Source organism: Erithacus rubecula (genome assembly GCF_903797595.1).
Source record: "Erithacus rubecula genome assembly, chromosome: 8".
In the NCBI taxonomy this organism is placed as follows: Eukaryota; Metazoa; Chordata; class Aves; order Passeriformes; family Muscicapidae; genus Erithacus; species Erithacus rubecula.
Window position 1 is genome coordinate 4,322,689 of NC_136659.1, and position 19,423 is coordinate 4,342,111.

The following is a 19,423-nucleotide window of genomic DNA, read 5'->3' on the forward strand; positions in this document are numbered from 1 at the left end:
AAGAACCAGCACCAGCACTGATGCTCCTGGTCTGAGTAAGCTGGTGTCTCTGTTTATGCCCCAAGAAAATTTCATTTACATTTCCCTTTTAACTAACAGGAACTAATTAGCCAGGCCCACTATTGTCAAGTGCTTAAATAGAATGTTGTGTAGATGTTAACTCTAATTACAATCCTATTGCTAGCTTTGTATCCAAAAAGGATGTTCTCTCAACAAATCATCACTTCCTCAAAAAAAAAAAAAAAAAAAAAGAAAAAATAAAAAAAAGAAAAAAGCTGGTTTTATCTACTGCCTATGTGCACAAGAGCTAATTAACAGTAAACTCTGTGTAATACAGGCAAATCCTTTCATAGCTGTTTTGTACCCTGTCACAGTATGACTTCAACAGAATTTCACAGCAGCTCTCAGTAGCTGGTGGGGAAGACAAGGGGAAGGGAAACCACCTCCAATAAACTTATGTTCATGGCTTTCATGGTGCTCAGCTCCACTGCTTGGAGCTCCCTGTTTTTATATAATAATTCCAGTTGTTCTGGAGAGGCAGAGGATCTCTGTATAAAATAACAGGGAAAATAAGTTCCAGCTAAGCTGTTACTTGGTTGGTAAAAGATGCTACTCTCAAGAGATTCTTAATATGGAGCTTTCTGAAGCTGTACCAGGACAGAGCAGTTGAATAAACAGGTTTATTTTTTAAGAATCCAGACTAGAAAAGCAGACAGTTTCAGATCCTCATTCCATGGGTTGCATAGCTCTTACACATCATCAAACAGGACAAATTCACAGAATCAGCTAGGTTGGAAAAGACCTTTGAGATCATCAAGTCCAACTTGTGACCTAACCCCACCTTATTAAATAAACCATGGCACTGAGTCCCTCATCCTGCCTTTTCTTAAACACTTCTAGTGGTGACTCCACTTCTCTGGGCAACTGTGCCAGGGCCTCAGCACCCTCACAGGGAAGAATTTCTTCACTATGTCTGACCTAAATTTCCTCTCTTTCAGTTTGAGGTCTGACCACAGTTAATAAATCACTCATTGTGTTAAAGCCTCTGTTCTGTACCATGTTCAGAAAGATTTTTCTGTGACCAGTGAGGGTTTGTGCTTCTTCTGCTTTACTCAGCAGGGTTGGCTGTCATGGACTCATGGTATAGAAGGACTAAGTAGGGGATGCTACTATAGAGAGAAATAAATATTTAAAGTCAGGAGGGTGAGAGAACTGGAAGCAATTCTCACACAATGCTGTTTACAATATGTTCTGTGGCTCCAGTAGTTTGAGGATCCTGTTGAGAGAGTATAGGATAAAGTCAGAAATCTCATGTTTCTAGAAGTTTGTTATACAAGTAGAATTTGAGCAATAAACTCTTGCAGGATCTTGGTGCTGTTGATACTCATTGACCAAGTTTCTCAGCAGCTGTGATCATTTTTGATAGGAAAGTCCTTTGTCTGGAAAACTGACTAAATTATCTTTACTGAAACTATGAGCAGAAAGAATTATGAGTGATAAAGGCCAAATGTGATAGGTCACTGCTGGAAGAAAAGAAGCAATAGGAAATGCAAATTACTAAATGATTTATTAGAATGGTAAAACAACACATAGTACCATTGCAGAGGTCACTGCTTTTGTTTCTCATCACCCTTGTGTTGTGTGTCTGTATTGATTTGGCTACACAAATAATATACAATGCAGAAATAAAATTGTGCTATGGAGAAGTGACCTTATTATAAAGCAACAGTATATATTTCACCACTCTCCAATGGGTTTCTCTCATGGCTAGAAATAAGGATTTAATTTAGATTTAATGTTGTTATAAATTAATTATAAATTATCTATTATTAAATATATATTTGTAGAGCTTTAGAAATATGGAAGATGTGGAGTTGTTTAAACCTCAGTGAATGGTTTCTTAATAATTCATTAATATTTAATATATAATAAATCAGAACTAAAGCTTGTGGTCTTACTTCCAATCTACCTGTGCAATGTAGGATTTGTCATTCTTTCTTAGTTAGAAAGATTTACATGACAAATGTATTTGAGTTGAGAGCCTAGCTCAGGCTTAATTCTCTGCAATCTGGTTTACTCCTTGTGACCTTACTCAGGTGTGAAGGAGCTGCAATTTCTGCATGAAATGGGGAGCTCTTGGCTGGGGTTCTTTAGAGCAGCACACCCTCCCCTAGTTTGCTTTTCATTGCCTGTTGAACACCAGATTTCTGGAATGATGGAGCACAGAATGCAGATGAGAATTTGCATATTGACATTACCTTTTTTTGTTTGTTTTACACACCAAAATGTATGTTTACTTCTCAGTTAATTTACAACAGCTTTTCCAGAATTGGATTAAAACTAGCAGATAACTTGTTAATGATGATGATATATTTGTCTGTCAGTCCTTTTCATTTGTTTTTGGCAGGAATGGAGATACCAGTGTTCAATTTGATACTTTACTAGTGTGTAGCAAACGATGGTAAATGAGTTAAAGTAATTAAACAAGCAGTAGGTTTCAAGGAATTAACAAAGTCCTGACACTGGTGCTATGTGTGGGAAGTTGTACCCCAGCATTTACCAAAGGTGGAAGCATTACCACAAATACCAGCAATCATGCAGGAAGAGAGCATTAGGAAATCAAACCATCAGACCAAATTACTTAAGCTTACTATAATTTTATTTGTAGAGTAAAGTAACAGGGTAGAAAAATGTCATGTAAATTATCTGTACCTTTGGGGAGTAGTTTCAAAAAACTAAATTCAATTTCTAGTGGGAAAGAGAATACTGAACTCATTCCCTATGCCATGCCCTCTGTTAGTTCAGCTTCTTTTGCATCTCCTTTCTGTAAAGCAGAGGTATTTTGCCTCTTTTCTCCCTCCTTACAGTGGTAGTGGATAGAGGTGGACAAGAATATAGTCCCTGTACCTTCAGAGAGAATGTCTGTTTTCCCAGGAATGTGAGTTAGAGAGGCTTTAGAGAAGAGCCATTGGAAATAGAACCTTGGAATGAAGTTTAGCAGCTCAAAAAGCTAAAGATTATTTTGGCTGAAAATGAAGGTGTAGAGCCAGATTGTCCTCTAGACCTACAGAGGTAAGGAGACAAAGTTTGGTTAAGGGTGGAACTAAGTCCAGCAGACTGCAAAGATTTGGGTGTCTGTGGGGTATAAAATGGGTGAAATCTGAGAGATATTTAAAGCAGCAAAATGCCAGTGCCTTTCTAATAAAGGTTATTTATCCCTGGAACGATTTTCTGTGGTAATGTCTCTTCTCCAGCACTAGACTTGTGAAATTAAGACTAGGAATTTTTCATGGAAGCAAGATGAGTATGTGCTGAGCTTGGAGGCAGAGGGTGGCTCCTCCTGCATGTGAAAGGATATTTCAATGTCCATGGCAATGGTTTCCAGCTGTGACCAGCTCTTGGCTCATGGTCTAAGCTAGAATGTCCTTTGAATTTTGATTCAGAGTACTGGGTTGGAACAGACAAGCAAATCCAGCTGCTGAATCCTGGGTTTTGGCTCCTGTCAGCTGTGGAAAGGCACAGAGTGAGAGCTCCCCATGACTTTACACAAGATTTCTGTTCTGTTCACATATGCTTGCTCATTAGAAGTTAAGTCAGGTAAAATTCTGAGGTTTCAAACTGTCCTTTGCTAGGAGAGGTGAGAAACCCATTCAGATCTTATCTGTACTTTTGTCAAAAAGCTTCATGCTCTTTTTTTCAATCTGATGTAAATTTTTAATGACACCATCTTAACTTGCTGGTGAACAAGATCTTTTGCAGACATATTGGCTGTTTCATCAATAGAAGATAATGTTGAAAATCATTTCTGTAGTTATCTGAGATGGAGCAAATGATAAAACAGGCAAGGAAGATTATGAGATAATGTGAAGAGCAGGTACTGGCTAGTTCTGATGGAGCTTTTCTTTGGCAGAGGATTGTAATTATTTGCCTGTTGTGTTACACTTCTTAGCAGAGCTGGTAGTTTCTCATACTAAAGAGTTGTGGCATTTATGCAGAAATCTGAAAACAAGTACAATCTCATCAGCAGGACAAGGGCCAAGCTTTGGATAAACATGGTCCAGCCATGATGTAATCCCTGATTTTTCAATGGTGCAAAGTTTGTCTTGTAATGCCTAAAGGAAAACTCTCTGCAATGCAATCAACCCTTTTAATGAAAAGTGTGAACTTTTTCCTCAAACAATTTGTCTTGGACTCCCTGCCTGTGACATAGGGTGTCCTTTGGAAAAGGATTTCAAAGCAATGCACCAGTGTTGGACACCTCTTAAAATGCTCACTTGGATTTTTGTTACATGTTCTTACTGTATTCACTGTTTCATTTTAACTCATAGTTCTCTACTTGTCATAAATCTGATAATATTTAGAAATGTCACTGAAATTAGGTAGTACAGATATGTCTTAGAAGGCACAGAAGCTGCAAAGCACCATAACATGAGTGAAAAGAAGTGGTGACAGTGGAAAAGTAGAAGGAAGCAAAAGGATGGAAGATGTAGTTTTATTTGCTGCCATTTTTTCCCCTCAAATTAATCCTGCAAGGTTAGAATTTGTAGGCCTGATGTCATGCTGAAGAGAAGACAAGACACTGCAATCCCTGCTTTTGGGGATGCAGTATGTTCATCTGCAAATGGATCAGAAAATAATGCTGGGAACATGAACCAGGGTATGCAGATCCTGTAGGCTGGTTGGTCAGAAGCAAAGAAAATGCAGTGACAGGGTAGACTGGAAGGAAGATGTGCAATTCCAGAAGGGCAGTTCAGCAGCATGGCAGTGGCCAAACCCATCTCCTTTAAGTTCCCAGCAAGCTTGAATCAGCCATGGGCATATTTTCAGCTCATGCCAGTGGTGTCTGTATCCATGGGCATTGCTCTGCTTGAGTGAATAGCCTTCATTTTAAAAAAGTGCAAATTTAAGAAGTAAATCACATCTTTTTCTGCCCCTAATGAACTGATGAAGGGGGAAAAAAGAAAAAGGTATTTCTGCATTAAAATGAACCACTGGTTGTTAATATGTGTAGTCTCAGTCACAGCAGGGATAATAGACAAGGAACAGATTGAAGAGGTATATCCTGGATTTAAAACTGTCCTATCTGCCACAGATATGCCTTTCCCTCCCTGGTGGCACTGATGCCCTCTGCATGTGAATAATTTGGATGCAGGCTAAATTCAGTGCTGTCTCACTTCAGCTCTGGGTGAATTCTCTCTGCTTTCAGTTCCTCCATCAACCAGTGGATCAGGGCTGCAAATTCTGAACTTCAGGGTGTTTGAGTCAACTTTTAATCAATGGGTTTTTAAAATAAGGGAGCAATTTCCAAGGAACTTCCAGTGAGAAGAAGGGCTTGACTAGGAAAGCAAGCCAAAACCTACAGCTGGATCAGTATGTTTGTATATTATCTCAGGATTTCATCAGCCTTTTTGTGCTGCTGATTACTGAAATATTTCAAACACATATATGTTTGAAGTGGAATGAGAAGCCATCCCTCTCTCCCTCATGACAGAGGCAGGGGAAAAAAGTATTGAAGCCTTCTCCCTCCTTGTTTGTATTTTTTGGGTTTTTTTTTTATTTTCTTGACCTCTAAAGAGCTTCAAACTCTGGGAGACCTAAAAGGCCCCTCTTTCAGTTCTGATGTTTGGTTTTCCTCTTCTGCCAGTGTCCAGTGCTGAATCTTAGTCTGTCTCTTCCCTTGTGTATAGAGGCTCCCCTTGGAGAGGTGCTTGGGCAGAGGCTGGGGATCTCTTCAATGTACAGACTATTTTTTCATAAAGGAAAAACCTTTATGACTTTATTCCTTTAGAGGAACGAATGTGGTTCAGAATATCAGATTTGGTCCCCAAGTACAGTCCTTGAAGGCTCTCTACTGTGAAATAGTTCTGGAGCTTGAGAAAGCAAATGCTTGCTGTCCCAAACTACTCAAAGCTGGAACAGGAAGGAGTCCAGTGTTCTCAACCACTCAAACAAAATATCTGCTCTGTACTCCTTAAATCTTCTGAATGATTACTTTCAGAAAAGACTGGCATTACAAAAAAAAAGCAGGCAGGTATGAAAAGAGAGATCAATGCATTTTCTGAAGAAAGATGTTGATTTGGGAACTAAAGTACCAATTAGGGACATGAGGTAGAGAAACCTTCTTGCAGCTCCTTAGAGGTAGACAATCCACCTGTGCAGTCTACAGGCATGTGTGGGGTTGTTTGTTCTGTTGAATAGCCCAATTTCAGCAAACACTTAACTGAACTTAAGTGCATTATAAGCACTTTTCAGCAGTGGAATTCAAAAGAGTTTAAAAAAAATAACAAAAGGAAGAGCAGAATATTCAAACAGCTTTTCTCCTGATAGATATTTAGAATACTCCTGAACATTCCTTTGTGTTCTCTATTCTTTGTATTTATAAAAACCTATTGCAGAGCAAAATGTTCCAATTTTGAGCTACTGTGTGTACTGTCTATGTGTCCCAGGTCCCACTGGATGTTTTGGTACCTGTAGATTTGATGTGGAGGTACTACATGAAATTGTGATGGAACAGCCCTGCCATGGGCTGTGCAGCTCCTGGACCTGACAGTGAACAAACAGCAAACAATGCCACCAAAGCAGGCTCTGTTTCCATTGGACAAAAGTGTGTTTTCTTGATGAATAATTTCATGTGCACAGGCATGATGAGCCAGCTGACAGCCACTGGTTGCAGAGAAGCAGAGTTGATTGCTTCTAACAGGAATTCTGTATGCAGAGAGAAACTCCTTGAGCTGATGCTGATAGTTTGGGTTTCAGAGCAGTCCATCAGCATCCATGGTTAGTACAGCTCTAGTTTCCTTTATTTAAAGCAATATACTATTGTTTCCAAAGAAAATGGGAAATATGACAACTTTATAAAGCAGGTTGCTCTTTTACTTACTGAACTGGCTTTAGCTGTGAGTCCAGTCTAGTGGGTTTAACTGGCTTTGTTAATAAACCAATCTACATTATATGGGGCCTGACTTGGCATATTTTAAAAGAATGCTAGTCTGTTTATTTAAAGCACAAGCTTCAAAATAGACCCACTGTGCAAGCTCTTAACAATGGCATTTCTTTTTTAAGTTGAGACAGAAAAGAAAAATCTCAGCATAAAAACAGCAGGGATACAGAAGATCTTACTGTGACTTTTCAGTTTTAGAGGAGGAGAAGCCCATAAAAAGCCTTGATATTGATGCTGTAATCCCAGAGATTCCAGTAGTTATTCCTAGTCAGATGTATTAACAGGGAGTCAAAATTAAGAGTTCTTAGTAATTTATAGTGAAGACATAACAGAGTGGTAGTTCTAAATTATGCCATTCAGATATAAACCCAGTTTTAAAGAAGTCCATTGTTCACTGTGTGTGGTAATAAAAATGCCATAGATTTTTAATCAATACATAATTTGCAGAATGTTAGGCTGTAAACATTTTTAAAGCTATACTTAATATTTTTTCTTTGTCCTCATTTACTCAGCTGAGTGAAGTAGGAACTCCTACATTTTTTAAAAAGAGGTGTGGATAGAACATACCTTTACAGGCTTTGATATAAGAAGCAGTGTAAGTAAGGAAAGTGCAGTTTTGTCAGCAGAAATGTGTTTGTGCACATGAGCCTTGGCCAAAGTGAAAGCTATGTTTGCTCTTGAACTGCTGAGTGGACCCAGACACAGATTGCATTTTGCATATTGAAAAGTTGTGGCTAGTTGACAGTTTGCCCATTTCTGGATTAAATGTGGAATTGGTAGTAATTGTGTAGCTGTGAGATCAGCTGTGAGTTAAAATTTGTGTTTAATCATGATAAAAACTCCCAATCTGCACATAAATGGGGTCATTTATCAGTATTCAGATTAGGAGGAGAGAGGGGGAAGGGTGCCTTGTTCTTAAAAAAGAATATAAAGCAAAGCAGTGTGGATGTGAATAACATCAGATGAATCTCTGCCACCCCTGGGGTGAACACCAGGTATTCTGGCCATGGTGGCTGTGAACACTGCACAGCAGAGACAGGCTGTGGAAACATCCACAGATTTCCTTCCCAGCCTGCTTGTTTATCTTGTATGATTTAAATACTAAGATTATCACTACAGGATTAGTAGAATCCATCAGATCTCTGAAAGGGCAACTTCAAAGTTGGCTGAACCCCCACTGATGGAAGGGGTGAGGAATGCAGAATGTGGGGAGCATCCATCAGGAAAAAATAATGCCTCAGTAACAAGGATTTATGAGAAGGAACTGCTCAGCAAACACTCAAGGTTGCAATGAATCCTGTTTGCATAGCCAGATAAAAACTCCAGGGAGGAGAAAGTTGATACAGGAGCTTGCAGCCTTCTAACAGCCTGGCTTCAAAGCTCAGTTTCACATCTCCTAGCAGGTGGGTCAGAGCCAGGGATGGAGAAACAGGGGTTTGTCAGCTTTACTCCATGAGCCACAACTCAATTTCCTGTCCCCTTTCTGCTACACTCTGCAGCAGGAGTGTGAGACCAAGGGTGTGCTCATCCAAATCAGTGATTAGGGTTTAATAGCTGGTCTCAGGGCACTGTGGGAATTGCAGATGTCCTGATCTTTTGGAGTGGGTGGAATGGCGTGAGCCCTGCTGCTGAGCATCCTTGTCCTGGAATGCTAACTTTGAACTCAGTGTCAGTTTTGGTGTGGGGGGAATGGGTGTGACGTGTTTCTAAATTTAAGGCACTGTACACATTTTAAAAGAAACACATATATATTATTCATTTCTCCTAAGGGAATACTGGAATCTTTCTTTCATCTTTTAGCCACAGATACACAGTTTCTGGTTTAAGAGGCATGATTTTCATGTTGTGGGATTTTTTTTCCTTCCACAGCCTCCCCATCTGATGCCTTTCCCACTTATTAATTGGGTATTGTGTCCTCAGCTGAGGGAGGGATGTGGGATAGCACATTAATTATATAGGGTTGAACTATAATTCAGGGCCATGTTTCTTGGACTGCTAAGCCTGTTTTGATGAGCATGAAAATCCAGAAACACCTAGCAGAGATTGTTTCCATCCTCTGGAGAAGATTTCCAGTGTGTAAAGGAAAGCAGTGGCTCTGTCAGGAGTTTCCTGTTGGTGGGTTAGTTAGTTAGTTAAGGTGAGATAGGATTGACTTTTGGCTGTCCATTAATTATGCTGGACAGGCAGGACTGACATCTAACTACCTCTCCTTGCTTGACTTTAGCTTTTCTGAGCCTTTTCAGTCCTCCATGCTTTTAAAAATTACTTTAACATGATGGAGGCTTTTGCTAGTGCATTTTTTGTCTTTTTATCAGCATTGCTTATGGAATTAGTTTTAAGTGGGCAGTACTTTGAGGGGGGCAACTGTCAGGAATTGCAGCCATAGAGTTGGCAGTGGGACAGTAGTAAAACAAAAGTAAGTGGATTAAGCCCTTAATGCCACTAGAGAAAAGGAGATTTGTATATCCCACTGCCTGTGAAGCCAAACAGCTTCTTAGGTGCACATGCAAAAAAAGGACTGAATTTAAAAAAACAAAATGGGAGAAGGTTTTGTGACTTCAGCAGCAGCTCTGGTCAGTGCCACCTTGCAGGGATCCATGTTGAGCAACCCAGCAGTGGCCCAGCAGAAAGATAAACAGCTTAATGGAATTCATCAGGGTATTAAAGGTAAGGCTCTGCAAGCATGAAAAGCAAGCAAGAAAAAAAAGCAGAGAACTGAGGCAGGAGAGCTGATGATATTATCAGAACAGAGAGAAAAAGCAAAGTCAACCCAACAAACAGAAGGGAAAATAACTCCAGTGATGGGGTGGCACCCTGAAAAGTGGGCTTAGGAAATAATCCACGTGTAGTTGGAAGCAGTGGTGAAGTGATAACAGGGAGCTGTGGCTGCAGAGACTTGGCATTTGGTCCTGGAGCAAATAAACCACAGGGCAGTTGACTTTGGGGCTGAGCTCAGCAGCAGAGAGAGGAGAAGCTGCTGGGGATGTTGTGGCTGGCATGGTTGTGACTGACAGGATATGATGCAAGGGTAGTGGATTTGGGAGTCAAGGCAACTGATCACTATTTGAGTGGAAAATACAGCTTTTTTACTGTATTTCTATGATTTGTTTAGCATTTAAATATGTTCTTTTATTGCACATTGTCCTATCCCTTTCACGCTTTTTTTTTAAGCTTGCTTGATAAGTTTAGGTGGTACCCCCAGAAAATTCAGGTATAATATAGCATATTTCACATTAGCAGTTAAAATGGTTGTTTGGTGAAGTCATTGAAGATTATTTCCTTTTTTTTTTTTTCAATTACCTACTAAAAATGAGGACATTCTTTCAAAGTCAGTGAGAGTTCACCTGATGAATCATAGAGATCCATTTTGAACCCCCCTTGTACTCTATAACAATAGAAGGGCTACAAACTTCATTTTATTCTCTTCATTACTTATTATGTCCCCTTTAGAACCATTTCTTTATTAGAGTCTATAATGTAAATATTATTTGGACTACTTTTAGAGTACACAGTACTATAAAACTTCAATTACTTACTTTGACAACTGTTATGTTAGTTATTAATATGCACTTTAAAGCTGAGAGCTCTGCCTGTTTAGTCAGCCTGTGGTTTGGTGGTGTTTCTTAAAAATTATATGACTGTTCATGCAGCATAAAAATGAATTTTAAAATTCCTCTGCTCAAGCTCCATAGAAGGCTTTTGGTGGCCAGTGTTTTTCATAACTGCCTATTAAAGACTTCCTTGCATCATCAATGTAGAAAGACATGCAAACAAAGAGGAACATTGTTGGGGTGGATATGCCAGATTCTTTAAGCTCTGCACTCAAAATCACAGAGTAACCCCTGGGGTTAGAAAGGGCAATGTGTTTTAAGGCTGGGCTCCCTGGAGGAGGAGGTTCCCCAAACACCATAACCCATTCCCAGCCAGACAACATTCCCCTTCCTTTATTTGCAAGCTTAGAGTTTCCATCATAAAGCCTGTGAACTGCAACAGGCCTTTGTGTTAATGTGTTTACCATGGTGCTTTAAATACAGGATGTGGGAATATGAGGCTTTCTCAGAGGTAATGCAGACATACCTTCATGCACCATACCAGGGGAGATGGCACTGCTTCAGGAAAGGCTGTAAAAAGAAGAATAAAGGGTTGTAAAAAACAATTTAGTACTTTTGAGGAAGACTCTTTAAAATTTTCTGTAGTTGTGTGGTACATTTTTATTAATAGGCTGTAATGTGCCTTTCATCATCATTCAGATGTAAGTGAGGGAGGCTTTTAGAGCACAACAGTGACATTTCCACAATCCTGACAACAGTTGATCTGTTTCGTGGGCTTCCCATGCAATGGTTTCAGCACCATCATGCTCTGCAATTGTTTTTACCCATCTTTTCAGCAACTGTCCAGCCACTGTTGGAAGGATGTTAAGCGCTCTGAGTGTGTTTATGTTGGTAAGTTGTTGGTATGCTGTGAAAATGCCCAATTTAAGGTGCTGCTTTGAGTTTTTCTCTGGAGGGAGCCTGATACTTCCATTGCCTGTGAAGTTCCCTCTCACTTCCTCCATACTCAGGAAGGCACATTGAGTTGGCAATCTGGGAATTTTCATTGGCTTGTTTTCCCCTAAATGCAGGAGCCCCTGAGTTGATGTGGGTGGAACCAAAGTCAGCACAGGAAACTGCAGATACCTGTGTCCTCATTTTGCCATTGCAGATTTGCATTTGCCATCAAAGTGCATGTTGTGTTTCCTTGTCCACACGACTCCTCACACATGCATGGGGCTTTGTAAACAAAAACAGAATTGGTATCATTATTAAAAACACAAATCCCTACCATGTGTCCATGTCTTTGCCCTGACTTCCCATTTGGGCTGGAATTCCCGTCATGAGGCAGTCAATGAGCTTTCCACGTGGCTGTGTCTTATGTACCCAAGCACTGTGGTGTCTGAGCATAGCTGTGAAAGTAAAGTCTGTGATTGTGCTTGCCAGAACCCCCCTGATTGCTGCAGGAGTCATTGGTGGGCTCTTCATCATGGTCATCATGGGGCTGACGTTCGCCGTCTACGTGCGGCGCAAGAGCATCAAGAAGAAGAGAGCGCTGCGAAGGTTCCTGGAGACTGAGGTGAGCCCAGGCTGCTTCCCCCGGGCTCTCTGGGGAGACAGGGGCTGTTCTGCTTTTATATTACAGATATTCAGGCCTTCAGTTAGCAGGGAGGCATGTAGAAATCCCTTTGCTTGCTTGTGCAGAATAAACCGGTGAAAAGGACTGAGCTGTTTCAAGATGCTGGTTTTCTGCACAACTAAAATTTCTCAACTCCCATCCTGCTCTCCACTGCACTTCTATCCCAGTTCATCAGTGCATAGAGCAGCTCTCATGCTTAAATATTACAAGGTTTCATTCCGGCCATAATTAGATTTATTTTTAAGGCTAAACTCAGTTCCTTTAGTAAGCTCTGGTACAAACTTCATGCTTAAAGGCAGATGTTGTGTGCCAGTGCCTACAATGCCTTTGTAGTCCAGATTTTGTCAAAGCCTGTAGTAATGATCAGTAATAATAATGTATTTTACCAAGCCAAGATACTTCACAGAGCTTAACCAATTGAAGTTCACAGTACTAGTGGCAAAAACATGTAGCAGAGTGCTGTGATGGCTCCATCCTGCTCTTTGAAGTGTCATTAGTGAAGGGGGCAATCTAGGAAGTATGTTTAAATATAACATTAAATGTATATCTATCAGCTACTGCAGGGGTGATTACCACCATCTCCTCAGCCCTATACTTGAGACACTTTGCAAATGATGGTATTTTTAAATTAGGGTGCCCCTTTGTAAGATAATAAAGCTTGGAAATGCTGTTAGCTGGTGACTCTTTGATAAGGCATTATTAACAGTGCTGTTTTCTCTTCTGTTCCAAGGGTTCTGCTCCCACTCATCTCCACTGTAGAGCCTGGGAGTAAATGATTTATGCATCCCCAGTCTGTTTGCACAAGTATCTTCATGTTTGGCTAGAATTTGTGTTGCTTGTTAAACACTGTTCAGCTGTATAGAAAGCTTAACAATACTCAGTGCCTTTAGATGAATAAATCTTGCCATTGTATCAGCCCATATTTAAGCATAAATTATTTTAAGCAGGTTGTTCTCCTTGCATTGGCTTTGAACATCAGACTTCATTTTTTACTTGGTCAGATAAAAGCTGTGGCTGGCAATAGTCCTGAGGGACCAGGGCCTCCTACTCAACATGTAGGGAAGCTGCTGTCTTGGCTGAGAAACTGAAGATTAAATCAGGAGCATCCTGAAATAAACATACAAGCAATTAGCTTTAGTTGAAATCTCTCCTTCTAGCTGGAGGCTGTAACAGGAATTATTCTTTTTGTAGATCATTCCTCCATAAAATTCTACAAGCCTGGTTTTGGACCCCCACAACACATCCCCACCTCTTGCTGCCATTCCTGTGTTAGTGGACTATGGCACAGACCCTCTTTTCATCCTTCACAAATTGAAAATACAGAACTGTGCTGCCAATGTGCCTAATTTTCTTTTTTTCTTTCATGGTACAAATACTGAACATCTAAAGAGGAAAGGAGGAAAGAGAAATCACTCATCTTGTTGCTATTTGGTTTTATATGTTTTCTTACCCATTAATTGCCAGATACTGCTATTTTTACCTGAACAAAACTAATTAGTCTGGTCAACTAATTAAGTAGTTCATGGTGCCTGAAGAGCCATAGAAGCAGTTCTCAAACTGCAGAGCATAGTGCATTTAGCCTTGTAAACAGGCAGCTTTGAAATGCTGCAGTAGTTTCAAACCAATTTGAGTAGGAGGAGCCCTGAATTACTCTCCTCATCCTGTAAAGGAACAGAATGTTTTTCATGTGTTGCATGGAGTATTGTCCTCTATACTTTCATTTTATTTTTAAAGAATCATTGTTTTTCTGGCAGGGATGGTATGAGATCTAAGAGCATTTTTAACTGAATGTGCCATTGTGGCTCATTTACAACGTTTCTTGGGACATCTTGAGCAAATTGTTTAATTGCAGTAAATTAGTGGCTTTTATAAACTAGTTGTCTGCTTTAAGGTGTTTTCTCCCTAAAGCTGTCCTCCTGTGTGGTAAAACAGAAGTTAAGAAAAACCATCCCTTCCCTCAAAACAGAGTAAGAATGTGATGAGCCGTTTAGTCCAGGCCATTACAAAGAAATATGGCCAACTTAAAAGACACTAAAATGGGCAAAAATAGGATGTGGGACACTGATAATAAATGCTATATTTCTGTCATGTAGAAAATATTTATACTGCCTCCATTATCAAAAGTCCTTGGATGTGTTACTCTGACACCAATTTCAATTTCCAGATCATAATTCCATCACACAGGTGGAAATTACAGCATCTGAGTGAGGACTTGCTTTATCAGGTCTCTTGGTTTGAAGATGAAAAATCCCTCCAAGAATTGGCAGGGCAGTGGTCAATAGATCTCTGTTGCAGTATTTCCTTGGGTTGGTTGCTCTCAGTATGAACTCCTGATGGTGTTCACGTGTAGCAAAGTTTGAGAATGTTGATTTTCCTTCTCAGCTGGTGGAGCCCTTGACCCCGAGTGGCACGGCGCCCAACCAGGCACAGCTCCGCATCTTGAAGGAGACAGAGCTGAAGAGAGTCAAGGTGCTGGGCTCTGGAGCCTTTGGAACAGTGTACAAGGTGAGGATCTTCCCCACACAGCCCTGAGTGCCTCTTTAAACTCTGGAGCAGTGCATTGCAGCAAAGCTGCCTGGTCTGTGGGTGAGCTCCTGAGCCCTGGGAGAGACAGGATGCTCCTTGGTGAGCAAAGACATGTCAGCCCTGGCCATTTCTATGTGCAAGAGGGCTGGACTGTCCTGCTGGCAAAGTGCAGCAGCCAGGTTTGCCCCTCTGTTCTTACATAAGAGCAGGGCACATTTGGAAAGATGGAAAAACACTGTCGTTCATTTCACAAGTGTCACATGGGTCTTGTAGCAGCAATAATACCTGGTAAAACAATGCCATTTCCTAAACTGTAGCACTTCTTGTTTCTTCCATTTAAATAGAAAAGATGAGTTGTGTCAGGGTACCCTTTAGCAACTGGGATGTGAGAGTGGAACCCACAGTGGAGAAAGTACTTCCATTAAAGAAGTATTTTTAATATCTGTTGATCATGTCCAGATCTCACAGGCATGAAGTAGGCAAGTCAAAGCAATTCCCCAACCCAACCTACCAAATCAAGGTCAGAGCACCTGCATCTATCCTCAAAGAGGGGAGGAAACAAAGGAAGCACAGACCAGCTCACTATAGCTGCAAGGTCATGGGAATGTATTTATGAATATGAGTTTGAATACACTTAGGTGATAATAAAGTGATAGGTGGATGCCATGAGGTTGACAAGAACACAGCAATAGTCAAGAATGATGGAAAAGTAGCCCAAGACACAGTTTGTGAATTTTAATTTTAAATTTCCTTTTTAGCCACCTATGTTTTTGATTCTCAGGAATTAAGTAATTAGACAAACAGCCCCTAAATGTTTCACTCTATATTATTCTCAGGATGTTCTGTTCCTTCATGATGTTATAATCTGGTGATAATCTGTTTTGTGAGTTTACTGATAGCTTACAATTTGAGCATCAGAATCCAAACAGAAAATTCTGATTTTTGTTTAATTATGTATCAGAATTTTATCTGAGTCACTAGAAAATGTGCATCATGGCCAAGCTGTCATTGCTCTTTAGAAACTCTACTGTCGATAAGAAAATCAAGGATGTTTACTGATAAAAAATGCTTTATTTTACATCAGAGTTTACTTTTGATGTGAGAAGTAGTTTTATAATTTTTTAAAAATTTCATAACTTTATGTATTTTCAGTTCTGCATCTCATAACTGATCTGCATAACATGACAGAATGTGTCAAAAAGAACTGCAAATCTGAACATAATTTTTCTTATTGTTGTCTTATTAGTCTTCTGTTCCATTTTTCTTATTTTCTAGGGGATCTGGGTCCCTGAGGGTGAAACAGTGAAGATTCCTGTGGCCATTAAGATCCTTAATGAGACCACTGGTCCAAAAGCCAATGTGGAGTTCATGGATGTAAGTAAGACATGAGCTTTGGGTTTGGCAGGGGTGGTGTCTTTCTGTAGCCCACAGAGGTTGTAAAGACAAATTCCTGCCAGTTTTCTCTCCTTATATTTAAATATCAGAAGGAGGTTTGTACACAGCACCTGGCAGGGCTGGGTTTTCCACTGCATGTTCCCCAAAATGCTTGGAGTTTTCTCATAAATTGTTTTTCTGTCAGTATAAGTGTAAAACTCCTCTGTCTCATGGGTCAGATATTGTATCTTTCCATGGCAGAAAAGCCATGGAAGAGAGAGGAGGAGTTGCAGGGGAGCAACTCAGTGTGCATGCAGGTGTAGAACACACAAGAACAGAAATTCAGCTCAGTTCTCCCCCAGTTTGGTGCTCCAAAGAGCTGGCAGCAGCAGCAGAGAGAGGGGAAAATTAAAATACGCTGGGTTTAAAAGCCCTTTTGCTTTCCTAGTCTGAAATACCATGGATATAAGAGGTCAAGATGGTCATTTCCACAAATGTTCTATGATCACAGAGGCTCTGCACTCAGTTTTCAGCTCAGTGTCAAGATCAAGGCTTACTGACACCATGAATCTCTATATCTTATTCAGTGACAATTTTTTGAAAAGTGATAGAAATTTGCACTCTTTTTGTAACTCCCTCTTGTGAGCTTGAAAATTGCATATGTCTTTTAAGTCTTGCTGATCTGTTCAGTGTATAGGTCTGATTTGTTGGCATTAATGAGACTGTAAGCCAAAAGGAGAAGGTACTCCCATTATATAGTCTATTCTTCCACCTGGAATTGAACAGAAATGTGCAGTTAAGGATTTGTGTGTTCCAGGCAGCTGTTTCATGTGAGTTCTTATGCAGTTGAAGGAAGGAGATTTAGGGGAAGGGGTTTCTTGTGCTTTTTACAGAGCGCATTTATGCTGGTTAGATAACTTCCAGCTTTGATGATTTTATCATTCTCTTGTTCTATTGCATTCAGTGATCCTTTTGCACAAATAATAAATTAAAAAGGCAGTTTTGGCACTGTTTAAAAAGGAATTAATTGCACTAAAGGGATAACAAGTATTAGATATTTTTGCTCAATGGACAAAGAGTCTTGCTAATAATAGAGGCACCCAAAGAGGAGAGGTGGGATCCAGTGAACTGGATGTCAGTGGTCAGGCAGTGATACAGATTCCAGCCTGAAGGTGAGGGAATTGTTATCACTGCATGAAAGTCAGGGGAACTGAGCAATTTGTGCCAGGTCAGGATCTGACCCCTGATCTGATAGAGAAATAGGAGTGATATCTCCTCCTCTGATACTGATTAACCTGGAAGCAAAGAAAGCATAAGGTCCTTGGTAAAAGGCAAAGTTGCTTGTCTGAGTTTTCACAGCTCAGCTTAGGTCAGTTTAGTTCACTGGACCATGCTTGTCCCCAGTGTCTGCATCAGAACAGCTGATAAATGGCTCAGAAATGAGGAGCTTTTGGGAACTCTGGAGATTTCTGACTCTACAGTTACAGTAGGAAAGGTTTCTCTTTAAATTAATAGTTTCTCTCACCCAGTGGTAGCAATATGAGAGAGAAGTTAAAGTTGTTTTTAGTTCTTGAGGTTAAAAATAACCCTTAGGTTGTTCTTAATCATAATAAAAAAGAATTAGACTTCATCATTAGTTGATACAAGTGGCAATAAGGAGAAATAATATGTTTTCTATCAGTGCTGCTTTTGATATATGTGCAGTGATTTGTAATCCTTTTCTGTACCACATTGATGAAGATGATTAAATTTCATTCTTGGGAAATAATTGCTCATCCAATTATACAGAGATTCTTGCCATCCTTACCACCTAAACCAGTTGTTTAGTTCCTGAAACAAAAGAGAATTACCTAAGCATTATTTATGGTTTTAATGGGACTACTCCTCCCTGTCCCAAAAAAGACATAGTTTTAAACATTAAAAAAATTAAAGCCAAAATTTAAATTATGAGGAGATAACCTAAATATCTTTCACAGAAATGTAAGTTAGAGTAACAAAAATGTGTTTTACTCATTCTCAGTTCAAGACTGCAGTCAGTATAGCTCTCCTGATAAAACTGGATACTGTTTACTGATCTTATTTTCTGTGGAAAAATTCAAATTTACAGCTGAAAGCAAAATGCATCAGTTGTGCTTCAATAAAAAGAGTGTTATGAAAAATGGTTGTTGGTTAAAAGCACTTGTGTCAGATTTTTAAGGGTATATAAGTGGCTAAATGCCACTTATATGAACACGGTGGGGTTAATTCTTTTTTAAATAAGGTCTGACAAAGTTGGTAGTGAATGGGAAGAGGAGGTTAGTGGGAAGGTGTCATTACATGAGTCACACCCTTGGCTTTCATTTTTTGTCCTTGTCAAGTCCTGGTGTGCTTTTGTCAGCAGTTACTTCTTCCTGGATTGGGAAAGTCCTTGTACTTGTAAGTAAAGTTAGCATGTGTTTTAGAAAGGCTCTGGAAAATGGAAAGCCTTTGGTAAACAGCAGTTGGTGTGCAGAGGGAATTCTTGGGTCATTTCAGTGTCCACAGAAAAGGCTGGTGTAGAGTTAGTGGCACTGACCATAGATCTGGTGGAAACTTTTAATCTTGGCAGAGTGTGAGTTTCAGCCTTCTGAAATCCTCCTAAACGTTATGCTGAAGGAGTGAAGAAAAACTATTTGGCCCCTGGGCTGTCATCAGCACCCTGAAGCCCTGCTAATGGAGCAGTAATGACTGTAATGATGAAATGCCTGATGTCAACCCTGCCTGCTCTGGCCAAGCACCTCCCATCAGGAGATGGTGAAACAGCCCTTATTTGGGATTTTTCTTGAGGGAGACACTACAGAGTCCATTTTCCAGACTTTTTCCACCCATTCCCAGCTAGCCCTTTCCCTTTGCTCCCTGTGCTCATCCCTAGATTTTATCACTTCAGTAGGTCTGTGTCTGCTACAGCGATACAAGCTGGAATCTGAAAATCAGGGCAGAACCAGACTGCACAGGAGGCCTTCTGTGGGTTTATTTTCACCCCACACAGGATAATTATCCCAGACACAATAAGGAAATAAGACATAAAGGCTTTTCCCCTCAGCATGGTTGTGTGTTTAAGTGGCAGGGCATAGTCCCTGCTCTAGCAGGTCACACTCCCTTGTCCACAAAAGGGGCTGGAGTTTGAATTCAGAGTGCAGGTGCTCTTGCTACTGCTCTGCAAGTGTGCCTGGAGGGAGTCACCAGCAAGACACAGGGGCTTGAGGAGGGAGCTCCATCCTGCTCCTCACCCTAGGGCTGGGGACAGAATATGTGATGGTCTGAGTTTTGTGGAGGGAGGAGAATCCTGCAGTGAGGAAAAAAGGTAAATGTGCAGCCAAGAGGCTGCTTGATAGTAGAACTTACAATTCCACTTACTTACAATTTCACTTGGGAAAACAATTTCACCTCCTCAGC

At 40.3% G+C, this 19,423-nt stretch overlaps 1 protein-coding gene across 4 annotated transcripts in view; it reads left to right on the forward strand.

Moving 5' to 3' along the window:
• Positions 1-19,423, forward strand: part of ERBB4 (erb-b2 receptor tyrosine kinase 4) — a 517,882-nt gene that overhangs the window by 410,021 nt on the left and 88,438 nt on the right. For all 4 annotated transcript variants that reach the window (XM_079310612.1, XM_079310614.1, XM_079310613.1 and 1 more), the window contains 3 exons: positions 11,917-12,049; positions 14,492-14,614; positions 15,911-16,009. In XM_079310612.1, the coding sequence (XP_079166738.1) occupies positions 11,917-12,049; positions 14,492-14,614; positions 15,911-16,009 (355 nt within the window). The remainder of the gene's footprint in view (positions 1-11,916; positions 12,050-14,491; positions 14,615-15,910; positions 16,010-19,423) is intronic.